Source organism: Bactrocera neohumeralis, unplaced genomic scaffold, assembly GCF_024586455.1.
Source record: "Bactrocera neohumeralis isolate Rockhampton unplaced genomic scaffold, APGP_CSIRO_Bneo_wtdbg2-racon-allhic-juicebox.fasta_v2 cluster09, whole genome shotgun sequence".
Classification (NCBI taxonomy): Eukaryota; Metazoa; Arthropoda; class Insecta; order Diptera; family Tephritidae; genus Bactrocera; species Bactrocera neohumeralis.
This window is the reverse complement of record NW_026089622.1, coordinates 11274912-11298605: the sequence shown is the minus strand read 5'-3', so window position 1 is coordinate 11298605 and position 23694 is coordinate 11274912. Positions and strand designations below refer to the sequence as shown.

General features: G+C 35.3%; 1 protein-coding gene and 1 long non-coding RNA gene across 6 annotated transcripts in view; both read left to right on the top strand.

Annotated features, from left to right (window-relative positions):
- LOC126764544 (protein PALS2) overlaps positions 1 to 13224 on the top strand; it is a 161994-nt gene extending 148770 nt beyond the window's left edge. For all 5 annotated transcript variants that reach the window (XM_050482236.1, XM_050482237.1, XM_050482239.1 and 2 more), the window contains one exon: positions 12967 to 13224. In XM_050482236.1, the coding sequence (XP_050338193.1) occupies positions 12967 to 13143 (177 nt within the window). In that variant the 3' untranslated portion in view covers positions 13144 to 13224. The remainder of the gene's footprint in view (positions 1 to 12966) is intronic.
- Positions 13225 to 21054: 7830 nt separating this feature from the next.
- LOC126764577 (uncharacterized) lies at positions 21055 to 23423 on the top strand. Its single transcript, XR_007668080.1, has 2 exons — positions 21055 to 21989; positions 22049 to 23423. It is a non-coding gene; the product is annotated as an uncharacterized LOC126764577 (long non-coding RNA).
- Positions 23424 to 23694: the final 271 nt, after the last annotated feature.

Genomic DNA, 23694 nt, shown 5'->3' with positions numbered 1-23694 from the left:
GAGAAGTTTTCTCTCCATAATTTTAGTATGTTCTTTACATGAGTCGCTAGATCACTTTTGGGAGTTCAACAAGAGTATGCTCCGGTCTTGAAACCTTCTGTTAGCCGCCGAATCTTTTCGTGTAAGTTTAGAGCATTACCGCTGTCGGCCAGCTTGTCAAGCTCTTCATACTCACGCATTTCGGCCTCTCTTATGGTTTCGGTAGCACCTGTACGTAAGGAGCTTGAAATGCCTTCTGGCACTGGAGACGTGACTTCCTCTATCACAACATGATCGATCTGGTTGATGGTGTTTCGATCCGGAGACTGCCAGGTAGCTTGGTGAAAATTTCTATGCTGGAATCTAGTACGGCATATAACAATATTTCGGGCCAGGGCGAAGTCGATCAAGCTTAACCCATTTGGTAATATTTCCTCGTGGAGGCTGAATTTACCGACTGTTGTGCCAAACATACCTTCTTTGCCCACCCTGGCGTTTAAGTCGCCAAGAACGATTTTGACATCGTGGCGGAAGGAGCTCTCATAAGTGCGCTCCAAGCGCTCATAGAAGACATCTCTGGTGACATCGTCCTTCTCTTCCGTCGGGGCGTGGCCGCTTTGATGAGGATTGTGGCTAGACGTTCATCTACCTGAGTGAATGACAGTACTCGGCGATGGAGTCTCTCTCCCACGACGAATCCCACACCGAATTTGCGCTCCTTTATATGGCCACTGTAGTAAATGCCTCAAGAACCTTCTCGCCTCAGTCCTTATCCCGTCCACCGCATTTCTTGGCTGGCGGAGATCTCAGCCATCACCCTAACGCGGACATCAACCAGCTAGGCAGCGCCACCTTCCGGACCGGACATTCCAGGTGCATGCCCTCAAATCATAATCCTTAATTCGTTTGCCGTGGTCGTCATCTCTCACGTCAGTCTCTCATCCGAGGCTATTTAAACTTTTTTATTGGAGCCGTTTTTTTACGTCCGGGTCCCAAACTCAGCGCACAAGCCTTTGGAGGGGATGTTTCGCCTTCTCACTTCAGCTAGCCTTTAAACGGATGTTCTTAGGCTACCCAGAGGATACTTGGTCTAGGACCGGAAGTTGTGAGCTGCTTGAGCCTTATGTAAAAGAATCGTTTCTGTACACTCCCAAGTGAATGGCGATCAGAAAACTTTACTCACTTGCGTGAACGTCTACATATGACTCCACCCCAGTAAATGACATCAAATGAAAAAAATTTTAAAAATTCAGTATGAAATAGTTGAGCGAATACACAAAAAAAAAATAGTTAAGCTAAAAAATAATCAAAATGGCTTTAGTAAAATATTTTTAAATAAAATACAATAACATAGAAGCCAAAATTTCGTGTCAAATCAAATATGTCATTGGCAATCACTAAGTGAGATTTTCAAAGGAGGTCACAATATTGGGTATTCGAAAAAGTCTTTTCGTATTTCTAGACAAACTTCAACTTAGTTTTTTTTTATACAAATAAATTAATAAACAATTATGTACCATTTTTGTCGTCTACTTTTTGCCATTTTATGATTTGTCGCTGTTTTGGTTGTCGGAATTCTAAATTTCGAGATTTTGATTGTAGGCATTACGTTTACACCCCGATAAAATATTTTTCACATGTCGGCCTTTTGATTTTTCGTTATTCTGATTTGTTGGTTTTTTGATTTGTCGGTATTTTGATTTAGCTGCATTTTTTTTAAATTTTGTGGGTATTTGGACTTGCCGGCATTTCAAACTTCGGTATTTTAAGTGTATTCCAATAAAGATGGGCGAATAGCACATTCGATGGAACGATGAGCTGTATGAGATATACGACGACATTGACATAGCGAATCAAAACTGCGGCTACGCTGGCTGGATCATGTCGTCCGAATGGAAGAAAATACTCCAGCTCTGAAAGTTTGACGCAGTACCCGCCGGGGGAAGCAGAGGAAAAAGAAGACCTCCACTCCATTGGAAAGACCAAGTGTAGAAGGACTTGTCTCCGCTTGAAATCTTCAATTGGCGCTACCTTGTGAAAAGAAGAAACGACTGGCGCGCTGTTGTTAACTCGGCTATAACCGCGTAAGCAGTTTCTACGCCAGTAAAGAAGAAGGGTCTCACGTACATGTATGTATGTGTGGAAATATTTTGTTTTTAAATCAAAATCTCGAAATTCCAACAAGATGCCGACAATTCAAAATACGGAAATTTTAAAATAAGTTACAAAATTTAATAAAAACAAGTAAGGAAGGGCTAAGTTCGTGTGTCACCGAACATTTTATACTCTCGCATGATAAAGTGATAATCGAGATTTCATTATCCGTCATTTACATATTTTTTTTATTTTGCTGTAAAATTAATTAGGTTAGATCAATTTGTGTACTTTGAGTATTGAATTGTATTTTCATTTCCTAATGTACTTATATATTATACAGAGAGGGCATCAGATGAAACTCAAAATATCGTTATATTGGAAGAAGGCGTGGTTGTGAACCGATGTCACCCATATTTCGTACATGTCATCAGGGTGTTAAGAAAATATTACATACCGAATTTCATTGAAATCCGTCGAGTAGTTTCTGAGATATGGTTTTTGGTCCATAAGTGGGCGACGCCACGCCTATTTTCAATTTTTAAAAAAAGCCTGGGTGCAGCTTGCTTCTGCCATTTCTTCCGTAAAATTTAGTGTTTCTGACGTTTTTTTTTAGTCGGTTAATCCATTTTTGAACTGTATATGGAAATGCCTGAAGGAAACGACTCTATAGAGTTTGGTTGACATATCTATAGTAGTTTCCGAGATATGTACAAAAAACTTATTAGGGGGCGGGGCCACGCCCACTTTTCCAAAAAAATTACGTCCAAATATGCCCCTCCCTAATGCGATCCTTTGTGCCAAATTTCACTTTAATATCTTTATTTGTGGCTTAGTTATGACACTTTATAGGTTTTCGGATTTCGCCATTTTGTGGGCGTGGCAGTGGGCCGATTTTGCCCATCTTCAAACTTAACCTTATGGAGCAAAGAAATACGTGTACCAAGTTTCATCATGATATCTCAATTTTTACTCAAGTTACAGCTTGCACGGACGGACGCACAGACGGACGGACGGGCAGACTGACATCCGGATTTCAACTCTACTCGTCACCCTGATCACTTTGGTATATATAACCCTATATCGGACTCTTTTAGTTTTAGGACTTACAAACAACCGTTATGTGAACTCTCCTCTCTCTCTCCTTAGCAACTTTGTTGCAAGAGTATAAAAATGGTAAATATGGTTCCTAGATCACAAAATAAAAGACACCACTATCCGAATGTTAAATTTTTGAATTGTAGTTGAGTAATTCAAAACAAAAAAACACTATGTGTTTATTTTTCGAAAGGTGGCGTTGTTCGTTCGAGGACCTTCGACCTCCGACCACGAGCACACCTGTAATCAGTAGAATTTTCTTCCCTGTTTGCTGTTCATAAAATAAGTACAGTCAAAGATAAGCGAGAGTTCAAGGGACCACAATTTTATTCTCGGTTCTCACTAACCCGAGTTTCTCGCTAATACAGGTACGTACATGGGTAGGTACGCAGCAATAACAAGTCACAGCAAGTGTGAATGTAGTAAATATGTAATATTATAAAATTTTATAAGATATAATATATGATTTATGTACATACATATTTTTGATAGTGTGTATATGTTACGTTCATTAGATTTCGACATATAAGTACTTTATAAGTGGATGTATCAAGATGCGTACGTAAAAAAGAAACAAAAGCAATGGTAGGAAGTTCCACGAAAGTTAAGAGTCATAAAATAGCAGATATTAAATTTGTAAAATGTTTTGTCGTTTGTAACTGTATGTGTGCATCTTTTAAATATGTATATATTTTTATTGTAGCTATAGTTGAAAAAAAGTTACATCTGTTCAAAAATGAGTGAAAATAATGAATAAATTTGCTATATTCTGAAATTTTTGTATAAAAAAGAAAAGAATGCCATGCAAGTTACCAATGAAAGCTGTAAAGTTTAATTATTTTCTTGAAGTTTAATTATTAAGTTGTGTGTGTAGCACAAAATATTGTTCGCCCGCTTCCGTTCTGGAAATTTCGAAATTTCGATTTACACTGATGGAATAATGTCTCTAGCGGAAAAATGGCAAAAAGTGCTTTATTAGTGTTTGATTTGTATAATCAATTGATGATATGATACGAGTATCATCAGCCTCAAAACCCGCGCCGTTAGTTCTGCTTTCTCCAGACTGGACAAGGAAGCAAAACAAATGGGTCTGGCAGTGAACGAGGGCAAGACGAAATATCTCCTGTCATCAAACAAACAGTCGTCGCACTCGAGAATTGGCTCTCACGTCACTGCTGACAGTCATTACTTTGAAGTTGTAGATAATTTCGTCTACTTAGGAACCAGCATAAACACCAACAACAATGTCAGCCTGGAAATCCAACGCAGGATAACTCTTGTCAACAGGTGCTATTTCGGACTGAGTAGGCAATTGAGAAGTAAAGTCCTCTCTCGGCGAACAAAAACCAAACTCTACAAGTCACTTATAATTCCCGTCCTGCCATATGGTGCAGAGGCTTGGACGATGAAAACAACTGATAAGTCGACGTTGCGGGTTTTCGAGAGAAAGGTTCTGCGAAAGATTTATGGTTCTTTGCGCGTTGGCCACGGCGAATATGGCATTCGATGGAACGAGGAGCTGTATGAGATATACGACGACGTTGACATAGCGAATTAAAAGACAGCGGCTACGCTGGCTAGGTCATGTCCGAATGGACGAAAACACTCCAGCTCTGAAAGTACTCGATGCAGTACCCGCCGGGGGAAGCAGAGGAAGAGGAAGACCTCCACTCCGTTGGAAGGACCAAGTTAAGAAGAACCTGGCTTCGCTTGGAATATCCAATTGGCGCCACGTAGCGAAAAGAAGAAACGACTGGCGCGCTGTTCTGTCTTAACTCGGCTACGCCAACAAAGAAGAAGAAGTGTGTGTGTGTATTTAATGTTATCTCATCTGTAAATTTATGACTTGTGTCCTCATTCATTTTTATTTTTATTGGATCCACATTGCATATAAATCCATATGTCTGTTTACACTAGGCATCAAATGAAATTATAAATATAATATTTACTGGCAACCTCAGATCATTAATTTACTTTCTACATTTTCGCTTAAGAACAAATTCATAAAGCATTTTATGTAGATGCACCGTTATGTAAATAAACAGTTGGAGTAATATTTGCACTTATTATTTAGACTCATTAGACTTTGCTAGTGAGCCTTTAAGTACGCGTCAAATGAAAGTATAATTTTAGTTTTGGTTCATTTCTTTCAAGGTAAAACTGATTTTTACTACAGATTTAATAAATTTGTTTTTGATAAGGGAATTTCTGTTATGGTGAAAAATTTTTTGTTCTGTTTTTAGTAAAAAATACGAAAAACTCAAGAGAATCGGATCTTAATTACAGAAGATGGAAAGAGGGGTGAAACGTATCAAAAGATATATGAAAAATATTTCGATCAGAGAGGCAAGGAAGATTTTTGAATACTTCAAGAGAAGGAAGACATGCAAGATTCAATACGGTAAAGTTCCAAAGTCCAAAATTTCTATACACGCTGAGCGACTTGTACGAAGAAAAGCTCCTGAAAACCATGAAATTTTTTCGCGGGAGTTGATCAAAAGTTTTGGTTTGGATGCTTCCATCAGTACTATACTAAAACTATGTCGCAAAAAAACGACCTATGTTTTCCATTCGATTATGAAAAAAAGGACTAGAGTTTGCAAAACAATATCTAAATATGCCAACCACATTTTGGGATAAATTAATATGATCCGATGTATTTAAATTCAAGCTAAGGAGTTATAAAAACATATACGCAAGTTGGTTGTAAACCTTCTAATCGTATGTTCCATACATTTTAAAATAGATATTTATGTTTAATAGTTTTTCGGCTTTGCTGACAAGTAAACTTGTTCAATGATATTTGTACAATTAGATAAATATACAGATTTCACATACTCATTTGACGGAACTGCCGATATCGAACCACTATAACTTACAGCATATATCTGCCATACAATCTGAACGATCAGATCGATCAAGTTCTTGTATGAAAAGCTTTCACATTTGACAATGTATTTTCACAAAAGTTAGTACAGGTGTTTTTTAAGGCAAAAATGTAATCTCAGAAGAAATTGTTCAGATCGGTTGACTATAGCATATATCTGGCATACAAACTGAATGATCGGAATCAAGTTCTTGTATGGAAAACTTCCACATTTGACAAGTTATATTCACGAAATTTTCTATAGATTATTTTCTAAGGCAACAAAGTAATCTCCGAAGAAATTGTTCAGATCAGATTACTATAGCATATAGCTGCCATACAAACTGAATGATCGGAATCAAATGCTTGCGTGGGAAACTTCCTCATTTGACGATATATCTTTACGAAATTTGGTATGAGTTATTGTTTATAGAAATAATGTAATATCGGAAGAAATTGTTCAGATCGGCTCACTATAACATATAACTGCCATACAAACCGAACGATCGGACTCAAGGGCTTCTATGGAAAACTTTCGCATTTGACGTGATATCTTCACGAAATTTGACATCGATTACTGCTTAAGGTAACAATATAATCTCCCAAAAAAATTGTTCAGATCGGATTACTATATTATATAGCTTCCATACAAACTGAACACATAGTTACTAAAAGAAATGCACCTGTGAAGGGTATATTAGCTTCGATACAGCCGAAGTTAACGTTTTTCACTGTAATAAACAAATTTACTACATTAATCCCCAAATGGGTTATCTACAATATGTTGGTTTTTGAGCCGAATAGTTTCATTGGTCATTTAATAACATGACTACTAAAGGGTTGTCATGATAATTGATCCTTCGTAAACATTTTTATCTCAGTTTTTACAAAAGCATATTAAGATCTGAATGTGTGGCCATATGTATTTGTTATGAACCAATAGGCGTTAGTAATTAACCTTAGAGTTTTCGATTGAAATCTTTGTAAAATTTCAATATTTTAATCACTTGCAGTGCTCAAAATCTGCACACAATACGTCCATATATGTTTAAATATTGCTTTATACAGTTGCCAATGTATTTTCAAGATGAAACAGCGATTTATGTCCAAGTAGCCAATAAAGATGGTTTTTTTTTTTATTTTTTGCTTATATGTGCGGTTTCAATATTATCCGATTGTCCAAGTTCATGCCGAGGTATTTAAGTTATCACTTTTAGAAATAGTGTTACCTTAATGCAAGTAAAACATGTATAGATTTACTGATGATTACTTACAGCAACCTAGCCATGTCTGTATTTTATTAAATTTTTCTTGTACCAAACAAATTTGCTTCAATTGATGTCTGGCTTGAGCACAAAAGAGCAGTACCATCAGCATAAGTAGAAATTAAAACATTGTTAATTTCAGGTATGTCAGATGTAAAAATGATGTAAAGTATATGACCAAGTGTGCTGTCCTAATTAATGTAACTTATTTCAGAAGTTTCAACATTTAACTTTACATAAAAGGCCCGATCAAATCTTGTGACAATAGCCGGAAGGACAGCCATTGTTCATAACCCTTATAAAAAATTTTTCATGCGACACCTTCAGGTGGAAATCCGAACGTGCCTATTGACTTTGAATTTGTTGCAGCTCTACTCTCGGATGTGGAGTAGGTGCAATTGCTTTAATTAATTTTATCTGGTCAAAAATCATTGTTTTTGTATATTCAAACTGATCAAACAGTTTTCGTATATTAAGCAGGGGTTTTAAAGTTTTCTGGTGGATCTTAGTTGTCAGATTGACATTCTAAAATTGCGTCATATGCAGCATGGAGTCGTCTCCAGAATTATCTAACTTTACCTTTTTGATTTCTAATGCCGATTAAGAGTCGTCTTAAATAGGCGAAAATGAAAGCGAGTGCAATATATTATTAAACTGTTACTCTCAGCAATGAAATTAGAGAAGTAATGTTTCATGTACATGGACTTTTTTTGGTCAGATATCATCTTTGGAACTTTTTGCATCTGAGTTATTTTAGATTCTTTTGAGTCTGAGCTTATTTTTTTATTTGTCCAAATAATTAAAAAAAAAAGACTCAGAGTAAACAAAACTGATAGAATTTCGGATATATAGTATGTATCTTCTTCTTTATTGGCGTAGACACCGCTTACGGTTACGACGGTTATAGCCGAGTTTAGAACAGTGCGCCAGTCGTTTTTATTTTTCGATGTTGGGCACCAATTCAAGCTACTAAGTGCAGGCAGGTCCTTCTCCACCTGGTCTTCCCACCGGAGTGAAAGTCTATCTCTTCCTCTGCTTCCCCTGGCGGGTACTGTGCCGAATACTTTTAAAGCTGAAGTGTTTTCATACATTCGGACGACATGACCTAACCAGTGCAGTCGCCGTCTCTTAATTCGCTGAACTATGGCAATGTAGTCGTATATCTCGTACAGTTCATCATTCCATCGTTTCCGATATTCGCCGTGACCAATGCGCAAAGGACCATAAATCTTCCTCAGAATCTTTCTCTCAAAAACTCGTAACGTCGACTCATCAGATGTTGTCATTGTCCATGCCTCTGCACCATATAGTAGGACTGGAATAATGAGTGACTTATAGAGTTTGGTATTGGTTTGTCGAGAGAGTATTGCATACTCATTGCGAAGTAGCACCTGTTGGCAAGAGTTATTCTGCGTTGGATCTCGAAGCTGATATTGTTGTTGGTGTTAATACTGGTTTCAAGATAGACGAAACTATCTACGACTTCAATGTTATAACTATCAACCGTGACGTGGGAGCCGAGTTGCAAGTGAGACGACTGTTTGTTTGATGACGGGAGATATTTCGTCTTGCCCTCGTTTGCTATCTCAACAATTTTCGCTGTTATTTTCCATTTTTGAAATGTTTTATGACCAATTCCCGCTGCTCAAGTGTTGTACGGGGGCCCGTTACTGAAATTAGTACATTGATAACTCGACACACAAAAACACACTAAAATTGGTTTCAAACTATTACTGAATCACAGCTTTAAGGATTAGAAATGCCTAGTACCGTTCTCCACGCAACTAGCTTTCTCTATAACATAGACAAGTGCGTGCATTGAAATAAGCTGTGAACAAAATTTCTGGAAGGCAGCTGCATTTCATGCTTTTGTGGATGTAAGACTGTACTTCGACATACTTTACTCTGCTTGTTATACAGGGTGGGCCATCTAACGTTTTAAATTTGAATTATCTATATTTCGACATTGGAAACGTCAAATACCATTCGGAAAGTGACAGATATTCAGTAAAAAGTCTAAAATTTACGAAATGGGTCGCTATTCACTAGAAGAAAACTGGGAAATATTGAAAATTTGAAAATTTGACCGAGGATGGTCAATTTTACCGAAAAATCATCTTTTCGGACGAGGCTCATTTCCACCTCGATGGTTACGTTAACAAGCAGAATTGTCACATTTGGGGCGCTACGTGCCATACAGCAAACGCTACACTCAATCTTTTACGCCCTATCTTCGAAAATCGCATAATCAGCAAAAGAGGTGATGTGAATTGGCCTCCCAGAAGCTGCGAGTTAACTCCGTTGGACTATTTTCTGTGAGGAGCTGTTAAAGATAAATGTTACGCCAACCATCCAGAAACAATTCAAGATCTAAAGTACGAGATTCAAGCTGCTGTAGCTGCCATAAAGCCTGAAACCATCTAGAAAGTACTCCAAAATTGAGTGGATCGGATAAACTACTGTAAACTCAGCCGTGGTGGTCGTTTGTCCAAAATTGTTTTCCACAAATAAATTTCATAAAACAACCTCTTAAACAAATGTTAGACCTTTGAAAAATATCAAGCCGTTTTTTCTTTATTGACTTTTTAAATTTAAAATTTTATATGGCCCACCCGTTATTAGTACTCGTAAAGCATTGTAGAATATATATTCATCAACCTCTTTTTTTAATTGTATTTTTTTCGATTTTAAGGCAATATAAACTGATAAATTTAATCTGCATGAAATAACTGTATATGTATAGTATGTTTAAAGGAAAAATCTTTTTTGAAAGTAGAAGTTTCATAAAGAGTTTTTGATATAACGAAATTATTGGTTGAATTTCAAAAACATTTTCGTATACATACATATATGTATGTTTGAGCGAGAACTCGTTTGCGTAAATAAGAATTTTGACAACACTTTAAAGCGGTACTTTTTGCGGATTGTTTATTTAGAAATACATAAGTTAATGACATGTTATTTATCAAAAATTATAAAAATTATAAAATAAAAAATTTTCAGCAATAGACAAAATTATTTGAAAGTTAGTGAGCTTTACAAAATGAGCTTGAAATGTAAGAGACTGACATACGATGAAAAAATTATATTTTTTATTCTTTTAATTTAATCTTATTTACGCTATAATTGAAATTAATGTTTTTTTCATTTTGGTTGTAAGTGAAACACGAAGCTTAGTGGTGTTATTACTTTAAAAACAATAAAATCGGCCGCTTTTATATAAGCATAGAAAAGCTAGTTTATGTTTTGCTCATTAAACGTAATTAATTAAAAACTAAAATTATAATTAGATAATACAATTTAGTTCACTTATGCTTACTAAAGAAGAACTGAAAAAAGAAAATTGAAGAAAATCTCGAACGAATGAAAAAGTCCGACGAAAATTTGAGAAAGTATAGTGGTAAGCTTTACGTGGCCATGAGTGCATGTGTGTTTATGTTTATACATATTTTCTCTCTTTTCTCTGCTTCTGATTGGCATTCGATTATGTTAAGCAGTCCGGCTTATACTTGATTAAGTATAAAGGGTATTGCTGGAAATTGATGCAAGTAAATATTTTATTTATTATTTGTGGACATATTTTGTGTGTTTTACACAATATAAGCATTTAGCGACAATCAATAATTCGTTATATTACCAAACTCTTTTGTCTGTTATCGGGTTTTACCGGAAAATTGACCAAATATTAAAACAGTTTGGGCCGTTTTTTGTTTTCTTCTTTATTCGAATGGATTTTTGGTCAGAACCGCAAATATTATTTTTTTTACCACACTGAACTCATTTTTCTCCTTTTTTATTTAAATTAATTTTTCTCTTTTGTACATAAGTATGTATGTATGTATTATATGTTTTGGACTATACTTTGGGATATTTGCTACTGCACAGCACACAAGGTTTTTGTTTAATTCAAAAACCCTAAAGTGGCTTCCAGTACGACTCGAAAAACCAATGTTTGTTTCATTCCCCTTTGCCACTTACGATCGCACTTAAAATAATAAGAAAATACGCAAAGGGTCAGTGTGATGTTACCGTTAACCTTAATATGTGCGGATCCGATAAAAAATTAACTGCTGATACTCGGAGGTGTGCTATCGGAACGTAATCCAGGAAAAGAAGGCGGCTCTGCTTCTGGAGACGTCGTTTTTGATTGTTGTAGAGTGGTGGGTAGTATCCTGTATAGGTGTGATGGCTGCATAGGTGGTGTATGTTCGTATGGTGTATGTTAGTGAGTTGTGTCTTGATGTGTGTATCGCGTTGGTGCTGTGTATTTTCGTTCACTGTTTAACTTTGAGGAGGAAACGTTAATCATCTAGCCAAGGGTCAATGAGTCTTTTAAGCAGAGTTGTTTCGAATGACCCGTAGAACATTTCCCGTAAAATACCAATATATATTAGTATACATGAAACTAAATCAACCAGATAGATCAAAGTTAAAACATAAGTAAATTACGGACTTACTTATTGTTCTAGGACGGTTTATGACTTATGTATATAAAATAAATTTAAATTTTGAGCATATTATATAACTCTTGCATCTTCGATGTTATGCATATCACAAATATGGAACAGTTGACAACTTCAGGCAAGGCTGGAAGCTTTCCCAAGTTTTATTAAAATAATTCCGAGACAATATTCAATAACTTTTTGGCATATAATGCACAAACATTGATCACAAATTCTTATGAAACAATACTGTGAAGGCTAATTCAAATATAACTTTGGCTTCGCTTTGCTTCACAATTTGATTTAAGAGATAAGTATGATGCATGCTTTTATATGAGAAAGTTCAATGAAGGAGTTGAGTCGAGGAGAAGCAATGAAATGAGAATCAAAATTTTAGGCAACCCTTATTTTTTAGGCTTTGACAAGTAGCTGTCGCCTTTTTTATATTATTACTTATTTCTTTTGTTTCTATTTTATGATGAAATCATGAAGGCAGTCTTTCGACCGGGTTCATTCCTTAGAGGTCGGCTGGGTGGGGAATATGCTTTTGTTGTAGGGTGTATGGGATAATATGTTTTGGGGCGGTTTATGAATGGTATAGTGTTATGTATTGTGTGTTGCGTGGTGAGTGCTGTAGGAATATGAATGGAGGTTTAGTTGGCCAAATCTGTTAAGATGAAAATTACAAAACAAGAAATATTGTATATCAGAGAAGCAGGAAAAAACATATTATATGCCAGAAGCATCTGACATATTATATGCCTTGCTTCGATGTAGAAATATAAAAATTTTATTAAAATCAGCCATATTTGTTTCTCCACGAATCTGATGAGGGAGCATGTCACGTCCATTAACCCAGGAGCTTTGCTAAGCCTCCTTGATACAACTGAGTTAAATTAAATAATTTTGTAATAGAAGGGGACACAATAAACTTTATTATCGCAGCGAATTGTTCAACTATAATCAAATCTAATATTATCATTTTCTGTTGTTCCCGACATAAAGTAGAGATACCACAAGTATTTTTTAATTTGAAAAACCTGTTGCAAATTTGTAAGAATTTATTTCTTTGAATAAATTCACTGATTTTATTTCTTGAGTAAGTAATTTTTGTAAAAACAATTTATTAAATTAATAAGAATTTCAGTATTTAATTTAAAAAATACTATTTTATACATGGTTTCTAAAGAAACATTTATACAATTCTATTTTTTTATTACAGGAAGATGATTTAATTGCCACAGTCGAAGAAAGCTCTTTTTATCAACGTCGTTATGGGAAATATTTTGATATGGTTATTGTAAATAATGATTTTGACAGCACATTTCAGCAAGTTGTGAAAGTACTCGACGAAATGAGTCATGAGGAACAATGGGTCCCTGTGAATTGGATATACTAAATCGAATAATATAACCGCATTAAATAATCTTAATTTTCTTAAATTGATTGAATATACACGTATTGGTTCATTATCACCTAACTGAATACTGTATTGCTTATTATCATCCATTAAGTTTATTTCAAAATATTTTTAAATAAAAAATGTTGTGAGGGGTGAGGATTACCTTTTTATGGCATAATTTAATAAGCCACTTTCAACTTGGTATATAAAAAGACAGTTAACTCTCTGATTGTTTTAACACTTAATGGCATACGATATAAAATAATGTTAAAATAGAAGTATGTGGTGTACTAGTTTATTTTCGACTATTTGACAGCTTTAACATAATGACGAAGTGAATTCAATTTACTTGACACTATTAAACCGGTAGATCTCGCGGTAAAAGCCAGATATCAGACTAAAATCTACGAATAGTTAAATCAACAAAAATAATCTTATAAAGAGAATAGAAAATTAAAAAATCTGCGACACTTACATAATATGTAATATATTATATTTGGATCAGAAACTAAAAACAAAACACGGAGTGGTTCGAGGAAGAGTCTAAAAGGTTGATAGATCTTAAAAATTAAGCAGAAAAGAGCTGTTTTCTTAAAAACCTTAGCCCCTGAAGAATTATACATTGAAAGAAAGAGAATAGCGACCAGAGTGAGAAGAAAAAACGAGAGTCCATTAGGGCAGCTTCAAAACTTTGTGTGCGACTTGACGACAAAAAACCCCTCAAATTTTATAGAAAAACAAGTAAGGAAGGGCTAAGTTCGGGTGTCACCGAACATCTTATACTCTCGCATGATAAAGTGATAATCGAGATTTCATTATTCGTCATTTACATATTTTTCAAATACCGTATTTGTGTAAAGTTTTATTCCGCTATCATCATTATTTCCTAATGTACATATATATTATACAGAGAAGGCATCAGATGGAATTCAAAATAGCGTTATATTGGAAAAAGGCGTGGTTGTGAACCGATTTCACCCATATTTCGTACATGTAATCAGGGTGTTAAGAAAATAAAAAGTTTGGATGCAGCTTCCTTCTGCCATTTCTCCCGTAAAATTTAGTGTTTCTGACGTTTTTTGTTTGTCGGTTAACGCACTTTTAGTGATTTTCAACATAACCTTTGTGTGGGAGGTATATGGAAATGCCTGAAGGAAACGACTCCATAGAGTTTGGTTGACATAGCTGTGGTAGTTTCCGAGATATGTACAAAAAACTTAGTAGGGGGCGGGGCCAAGCCCACTTTTCCAAAAAAAATTACGTCCAAATATGCCCCTCCCTAATACGATCCTTTGTGTCAAATTTCACTTTAATATCTTTATTTATGGCTTAGTTACGACACTTTATAGGTTTTTCGTTTCCGCCATTTTGTGGGCGTGGCAGTAGGCCGATTTTGCCCATCTTCGAACTTAACCTTTTTATGGAACCAAGAAATACGTGTACCAAGTTTCATCATGATATCTCAATTTTTACTCAAGTCACAGCTTGCACGGACGGACGGACGGACAGGCAGACATTCGGATTTCAACTCTACTCGTCACCCTGATCACTTTGGTATATATAACCCTATATCTGACTCTTTTAGTTTTAGGACTTACAAAAAACCGTTATGTGAACAAAACTATAAAACTCTCCTTAGCAACTTTGTTAGCATCGGATAATAACCACGCCCACCTTCCATACAAAGGTTATGTTGAAAATCACTAAAAGTGCGTTAACCGACTAACAAAAAACGTCAGAAACACTAGCCCCGCAGCCGTTGTTCTGCGTGAAATTATATATTTTGAAATGGAACTAAAGTTGAATTTATCATTTAATTTTTTTTTCATTGTAACGCAGCTTGATAAAAACATTTTTTGGTTTCGGTTCCTGTGTACAGAAAAGATGGTTTTCAAACTCGTGAGCGCGCCTCGTATATCTGGCCATGTGTAAAACATAGCGTTTTATGCGACTATCCTTGTGTCCTGTTTATTGTCATCTCAAATTCAATTTTCACTGGAAACGGAATCAAACATTCTTCCTCCTTATATTCGATAGCTGCGCCACAATCAGTCGGGTTCTATTACACAGTTTCGGCACGAATTTGCGAAATATAATAACGACAGATCCTACTTTGAGACGGAAATGATCCGGTGGCATACCAAGCCTTTCCAATAAATTTAGAAACTCCACTGGATAATTCTTCATTGTCAAGACGATCGATCGATTTGTATGAGCGGAAGTCTCCCAGAATTTGACTTTGAATCTTTCAGTTTAAGTCAACAACATCAGTATTTTTGTCAGCTAACATTGTGCGTGCACTTAAGGAATCATAGTTACGATAATTTGTCCAATGTCCGAACATTCGCGCTGAGTTCATCTTTCGTGAACTGATAAACGGCAGATGGAATTTATATCAAACCATCGGAAGTATTAACCGGAATTGACCCATTTCCAATTCTTAGTGAAAGCGATGTACTATAAAATGTCTTCGGCAATATCATTATTGCACGTATCCCATAATTGACGCGGCTGTGAAGGCTGATATGTCGAAATGATTATCGCGAAAAGTGTGCGATCTTCATTTGTATTCGAAGTAGCTATCGCATCGTCCATCGTTTGATTCCAGTGATTAACATGTTCAAGCAATTGTAATTGCAAACATTCTCAAAAAGTTGCACACACCGTACCATTCACACTACGCAATGACTCAAATGAAGTTGAATAGCGTACAGTAATCAATATCGACCGAAGAAAGAAGCAATCGTCGTTTTTCAGGTGGATTGTGTAAATTCGTCCTAATGCATTAGTTGAGAAAACACCTGGATGTCCATCTACTGGTTAACCTTGCTTTCTGCTATTTCCTCGACGATGCATTCCATGTAAAATATCAAGATATTTCCGAACAGAGCAATGTTCTCGCAAATGGATCACAGACGCAAGTTGAGAAAAAACTCGTCAATGTTAATTTTGTTGCTGGCGGTGTTTCCTCTGGCTGTACCGTATTCTCTGGGTTGAAAACGTTCATTAATTTCAGTAGTAAATATCCTACAAAGCGCTTTAGTGCAGTTCACGTATCAACCGTATCGTTCAAGACCAATAACCGCCATGTTGCTTCACCAAACTACAATACTCAACATTGATATGAGTTTTGAATGTGAATTAAAAAATAGTGGGGAATATAGTAAGATCCATGTGTCGTCAACTTCGATATTCACTCTTCTAAATTGAATGCTGACATACAAACCGAAAAAGGATTCTAGTGTCCGCAAGGTCTGGGTCTTTCTCTGGATCAGGAATTTCCGCAGAAATGATTTCATCAATTTGATCTGGTGTAACCACCGCCACCAATCCACCATCCAAAGAAGAATGTGTGCGTGCGACAAACCTTTTTTTTGCACCTCAACAGAGTACATCTAACAGCACCATTTATACCATACGTTGCTTTAAGATAAAGTCCATCAGATATCACAGCTGTTGTTTGACGATCGTGACGATTGCTTGCTGAGTGATCGCACGTATGTCATCGCATCATGGGAGTACTCGGTAATGTGCCTTTGGCTGCCAATAGATGTTGATGCCAAAAAGAACGCCGACCACTATTAGCGCGACTTCTTCGTGGCATCGTAACAAAGTTCAATCTGTAATTGGTCACTTTGTGTGAAACACACATAATGCTTTCACTGAATAATTTCCAAAATTATTTTTTGAATAGCCGAAATAAAGAAAGCAAATGGCAAATTTGAACAATTAAAATAATAGAAAAACAAAAGGAAAACAGTTGAAAAAAAAATTTTGTATGAAAAAAAGTTCTTTGTTTTTGAATTGTCCAATCTTCCGATTTTTCCTCACGAAAGGCATACGGTTTTTTATTTCTAAACTTTCCTCGATCCACAGCGAACAACCTCTGAAAATTTCATCAAGATTGGTTCAGCCGTTCTCGAGCATTAGCGTTACTAACAGCATTCTTGTATGGGAAAAATAAAAGTGTTCTTTTTAGGGATTTTCCGGCAATTATTCGAAATTTCCGTAAAAACCATCCTTGAGCCTCAACGAACATTTTAAAAAAAGAATTGGCAAAATTGGTCCAGGCGTTTTTGAGTTATGCGCTTACCAACACATTTTGCGATTCATTTTTATATAAAAGATGAAATATGTATATTTGTAAAAATTGATTGTTAGCGTCGGGGAGCGGTAACAATGAACCCGCTAGGTGATAAATTCTACCTTGGATCTGTAATATGTATGCAATGTTATAGGAATAAATTTTTCTCTATTCATTGAAAAAACCATCAAATATTCCATGCAATCACCTTAAATGTCGGCATAAATTGATCTCTTATATTTTTTGTAGCGTCGAAAGAAGTCATTTGAAAAGACGAATTGTACTCTTGTATATGATTTAAAAAATGTTTCGATTCTGGTGATGTCTCAAAAATTAATGATTGTAATGGTTCAGAAGGCGGTTTAAATTGCGGCAATTTTACTTTCCCGTTAGCGCAACACATTCCAGCCGTTTCACCCGAGAATTTAGCCGCTTCACAATGTGGGCATATAACATCCATCATTCCAATATATCCATGTACATTATAGTCGATTGAAGGGTCGTAATCAAATGCAGCACGGAACATATCTTCCAAAACACGACGTCGTATTCGCGTAGGTCTTGCTGGATTTCTTGCATGATGAGCTTCTGCAAATCTATTTCGTGGACGTCGCACTGCACTTTGTGATACTCTTTGTGACAACATGCCCCGAGCATTTCGAGTACATCGACCTATGTTTGATTTTGGACGTGCCGGCATTTTCTTTAAAATAATTTCTTATATGATCACTTCGTTTGAAACACACATAAAGTTTTCACTGAATAATTTTCAATAATTATTCTTTTAAATAGCCGGAATAAAAAAGCAAGCGACCGAAATTGAACGATTCAAATAATTTACAAATCAAAATATTGAAAAACAAAACAAAAAATTATTGTATGAAAAGTCACTTTTTGGAAGTATCCAATTTTTCGACTTTTCCTTATGAAAAGTATATGGTTTTTTTTATATCTAACCCTTTCCAGATCCACAGCGAACAACTTCTGATTTCATGAAGACTGGTTCCGCCGTTTTCGAGCGTTAGCGTTACTAACAAACAAACAATCATATATGTATATATTTGTATATACATACAAAATAAAACGTTTGTATGGGAAAAAGGAAAGGGCTGTTTTTTGGAGTTTTCCGGCAACTTTCGTAATTTTTTCTTACATAAGAACTTTCTCCTAATAATAACAAATACAACAAAAAAAAAATCAGCCAAATCGGTTCAGCCGTTTATGAGTGATGAAATTACAAAGAAAGTGGCATTGATTTTTATGTATATAGATGTACATTAGGAAATGAAAATACAATTCAATACTCAAAGTACACAAATTGATCTAATCTAATTAATTTTACAGCAAAATAAAAAAAAAATGTAAATTATCACTTTATCATGCGAGAGTATAAAATGTTCGGTGACACCCGAACTTAGCCCTTCCTTACTTGATTTAATTTAATTTCATTTACACTTAGGGCTTTCACATGTCTCATAAAGTTATAAGTTATAACGATTCGAAAACATAGCATTGGGAATTGTAAATGTGTAAACTCATTTTTGTATGTAATCCAACAACAATTTTTTTTAAACAAGTGTAAAAATTTATAATGTGCTTTGTAAGCACAAACAAGCTAGTTTGTGTTTTACGCATTAATCATAATAAATTAAAAACTATAACTATAATTAGATAATATAATTTAGTTTACTGATGCTTACTAAAAACATAAAAAAAAAAACAAAATTGAAGAAAATCCCGAACGAACGAAAATGTCCGAAAAAAAATTAAGAAAGTTAGTGGTAAGCTTTGTGTGGCCATGAGTATATACTTACATATATAAATATTTTATTTACACATACATACATATGTACTGTATATATGTACATATGTATGTATGTTTAAGTTTATAAATTTTCCCTTTTTTAATTTTTTTTTACAAAAAGAGTCGGTATGATGTTTGTTGTTATTTAAATCTTTGTTACACAGCACGTTAACCGTATAGGTGGTGTATGTTCGTTTGTGGATCGTGTTGGTGCGGTATATTGTCGTTCAGTGTCAAACGTTGCGGAGGAAACGTTAATCATCTAGACAAGGTCATATTCTTTTAAGTAAAGTTGTTTCGAATGGCCCGTAGAACATTTCACGCATAATACCTGTATATACATATTAGTATACATGAAACTACATCAACCAGATAGATCAAAGTTAAAATATTAATAAACTAGCTGACCCGGCAAACGTTGTTTTGCCTTATAAATTATTTCTAGTTTCTAGATAAATTCTAGTGTAGACAAAAAGTAACTTACTTATTATTAGTGTGTAAGTTTGCGGTATACGCGTAAAATATGCATGGAGCGCTATGAACGATAAGGGAATATAAAATAACAAACGCCAAACAATATTATTTTTGGAACGAAGTTCCATACGGCAGGCTTGGAGAAGATAGGGATTTTGCTGCGGGACCTAACTGAAAAAAAGTGATAGCAGAGAACGTATATTTATAGAGAAGGTTCACGGCGCGGAGAGCGTAAAAAATATTTTTGGCTAACAAAATGCGATGAGCGTGTTTCACCACAGCAAGATCAGAAGGAGAAATCTTAACAGTGGCGCGTGAACAGAGTTGAGCATTCAATGAAAATTATGCTCAGAAATATACATTGCTATTACAGACGCATGTTGGCCTTTCGCTTATATTTTTATACGTTTACATGCAATCATATTAATTGATATGAATATCATTTTGCGAATTTTTCTGAATTCGTTCAAAATTGATAACATTATCATTAAATTATGCTATTTTCAAGGTAATATTTGTAGGTAATGTACAAATAAGAGATACCTTTTAAAAATTTCGTATGTTTGATAATATGTATGTCATAAATTCACAAATATGTATGTACATACATATGTATGTGGATACGTTATATATATTTATGACATACTTTCATAATGTCCTAAAAAACTTAATATATTACAAGAATATTGTCTGTAAATTACATTTCTTCATTTAAATTTTCATACGCATCTACATATTAGCACATAGTTACATATGTATGTACAAACATATGTAAGTACAATTCAAATTCAAATCGTGATATTATCATTTATCAGTAAAAAGGGTGAGCGCACTGCTCTATATGTACATACATATGCATATGTGCAGGACATTGCCCAACAAATAATGTATACACAAACCAACATACAAATATGCGTACACATGTACATTACGAATATTGTTCTACAAAAACAACAATGGGTTCAAATAGCATCAGCGGCGTCACAAGTCAATATGGCAGCCAAACAGTCGATGCCCAAATTTGTAGAAAAACACCTAACAACAATATTTTCATTCATGAACGCAAGCGCACTTTCAACAGGCAAACTTGCTTCATTCATAAAAACAGACGCCGTAACATCTCCCCGAGCATGCCTTTGCCCACAAGCGTCTTTTCGCGACGATGGCAAAAGCTAAAAATCATAAATTGAACAACTTTCTGATGCTTCTTCATAGAAAGAAGTGACAAAAGTGGCAACATAGCCGTTGTCGATTTACAATATTTGTCTAAAATATTTTTCCGTGACTAGCAAAAATCTGCGTCGATATGTATGCAAGCTCACACACAAACATATATATCTACGCTGGTTTGCTGGCGAAGCTGGTACAGCGGCAAGGGAAGCAGTGGCAATTGGCGATCGTTCGTTTGTGTTTTGGCACAGCTCGGATTTTCTACCAACAACACAATGTTGTGACGCGTCAGCTTTGGGCACATTGAAGTGCTGAAGACAATGAGCGCGACCGACTGCAAGCGGCTGCAGAACTACATAACTGTGTCCATAAGAACACGTGTATTCTAATATTTGGCAGATGTCGTTTGCAGTCTGTCGCGCTCATTGTGTTGAGCACTTGACTCTTTGACTTGAAAGCAAAAAATATGAGCTTCGCCATTGGTTGTTCGCGTCAACGGAAATTTCGCATTGAAGCATTGAATGTACATATTTACATACATTTGTTGCATGTAGACAAATTTACGAACATTATGCGTATGGTTCTTATATTTGTTTACATACACATATAATAATACATACATATATGGGCAAATGTGCGACCGCTTGGTCATTTAACATGATATCGAAAAGTTTATTGACGAAAGCAAATATTTATTTAAGTAGTATATCATTATACATATGAATGTCGTACCAAACCTATATAAAATGCATAATTAGATAGTAATACAAATCTTATTGAATTATAAATTTGCAAAGATTTTATGGAATTCATCATAAAATAATAATAAAATTTTAAAATATATATGTACAGTGAAATTCCCCAAGACGGACAGTCCTTATAACCGGGCAGCTCCAATAACCGGACAAATTTTGTGTACACAGGTTTTTCAATCATTTTTTCATACAAATATCATTCTAATAAACGGACGCTCTAATAACCGGACGCGGACACTGTATTTCTAGCCATTTCCATGAACAAATTTCTCATAAACGGACAAAATTCAAATACATCGCAAGCAAGCTTTGTTGTTCATTATAAAAATGAAATAGGGGATTCCCCTTTTAACATGTATGCACACATTCAAGCCGTGCGTGTCAAGTAAAAGGTGGTTTTCTATTCAGTTTATCAAGTAAGTTGCATGCGAGTGGTTGCGTTCAAAGTTCGTAATAATATGGCACCGAAAAAGAAGCTACTTTCTATTAAAGAGAAAATGCAAGTTATTAATGTTTTCGAAAAAGAAAAGTTATCAGTACGTGGAATTGCAAAAAGGTAAAGTATGGTGAGTTCAAAATTTAACTTGTAGGTACACGTTTCCTTTGCTTTAAAAGGTTCAATATTGGCAAAACGTAAGCTGCTGAAATTAATAAAAATAAAGAGAAAATTCGTTCTAAATGGGAGTCTGGATCTAATATTCACCAAAAGCGAAGTTTCCTTAAAGAAGGCGGCTCGGAAATAGACAGGATGTGTTTTCATTGGTTCGCTAAGGCTAGAAGTCAAAAAATTCCTATTTCTGGTCCTATTTTGAAAGCAAAGGTAATGAAAATTGCAGGAAAACTGGGTGTACCTAATTTTAAAGCTTCGGATGGATGGCTAAATAAATGGCGATTGAGGAATAATGTTTCCTTCAAATGCATATCTGGTGAAGCTGCAGATGTGAATCAGGATGATGTCGCTTTTAAATCTGAAAAATGTATGGGAGGTAAGCTATCAAAGGAAAGACTCACAATTTTGTTCTGTGCTAATATGGCTGGAGATAAGGAGCCGCTTTTGGTCATAGGGAAAGCAGCCCGTCCTCGATCCTTTAAACATGTTCCAATTGCAAAACTTTCAGTGGATTGGAAGTCTAATAAAGAAGCATGGATGACTCACGAAGTGATGAGCGAATGGCTGCAGCAGTTCAATCGAAAAATAATCTTGTTTCTAGATAACGCGGCTTCTCATCCAAAGGAATTAGACTTGACCAACATAAAAATTTGTTTCTTGCCACCAAATACAACGGCAGTTAGACAACCCCTTGATCAAGGTATAATCCAAAATTTTAAAACTTTGTATAGAAGTTAGTTTAGTTTTAAAACACTTGATAACTAAAATTGGCGATACAAGTTCTGCCTCAGAGCTCTCAAAATCGATTAATGTACTGGAAGCTGTGTATTTTATCAAAGCATCTTGGGATAAAGTGGAAGCCACAACAATCCGAAACTGTAATACTAAAGTATTTAAATATTCTTTACTACGAAAAATTTCTTAAATAAACTACAATGAATTTTATATGTATAGTATATATTTTTTGACCTCATCCCCTATAAGCGGACATCTCCCATAACCGGACAAAAATACTGCGACCGTGAGTGTCCGGTTATGAGGAATTTCACTGTACATACTTATGTGTTTTCATAACAAATATACATACATACAGGCATATGTTTACCGATCTATAAATTACATACATACTTATATGCAGCATCGTTTGCGCATAGTAAATATGCGAATCTGTAAGCGTACATTCCTTAACATTGGAATTATTATTTTTCTCATTTAACACTGAAAATGCTCAATTCTGCTATTTTCGTGTCCCCTGATGTTAAGTGGTGAAACACGCTAATAATTTTCTGTGGTGAAACACGCTCATCCAAAACAGTAAATATCCCAAAATTGAAATATCCCTAAATTTTCGTCATCGTGAACCTTCTCTATAAATATACGTTCTCTGTATATAGTATGTCATATGAAGTGTCAGAGAAGGTATATTATAGAGAAGGTCCACGACGCCGAGAATTTAGGGATATTTCAGTTTTGGGATATTACCTGTTTTGGATGAGTGCATTTCACCACAGAAAATTATTAGCGCATTTCACCACTTAACATCAGGGGCACGACAATAACAGAACTGAGTAGTTATTAGAGCCAATGGGAAAAAATATGTTAATATATATAAAAGAGAGCCAATGTACGTTAAAGCTAATATAAACATATA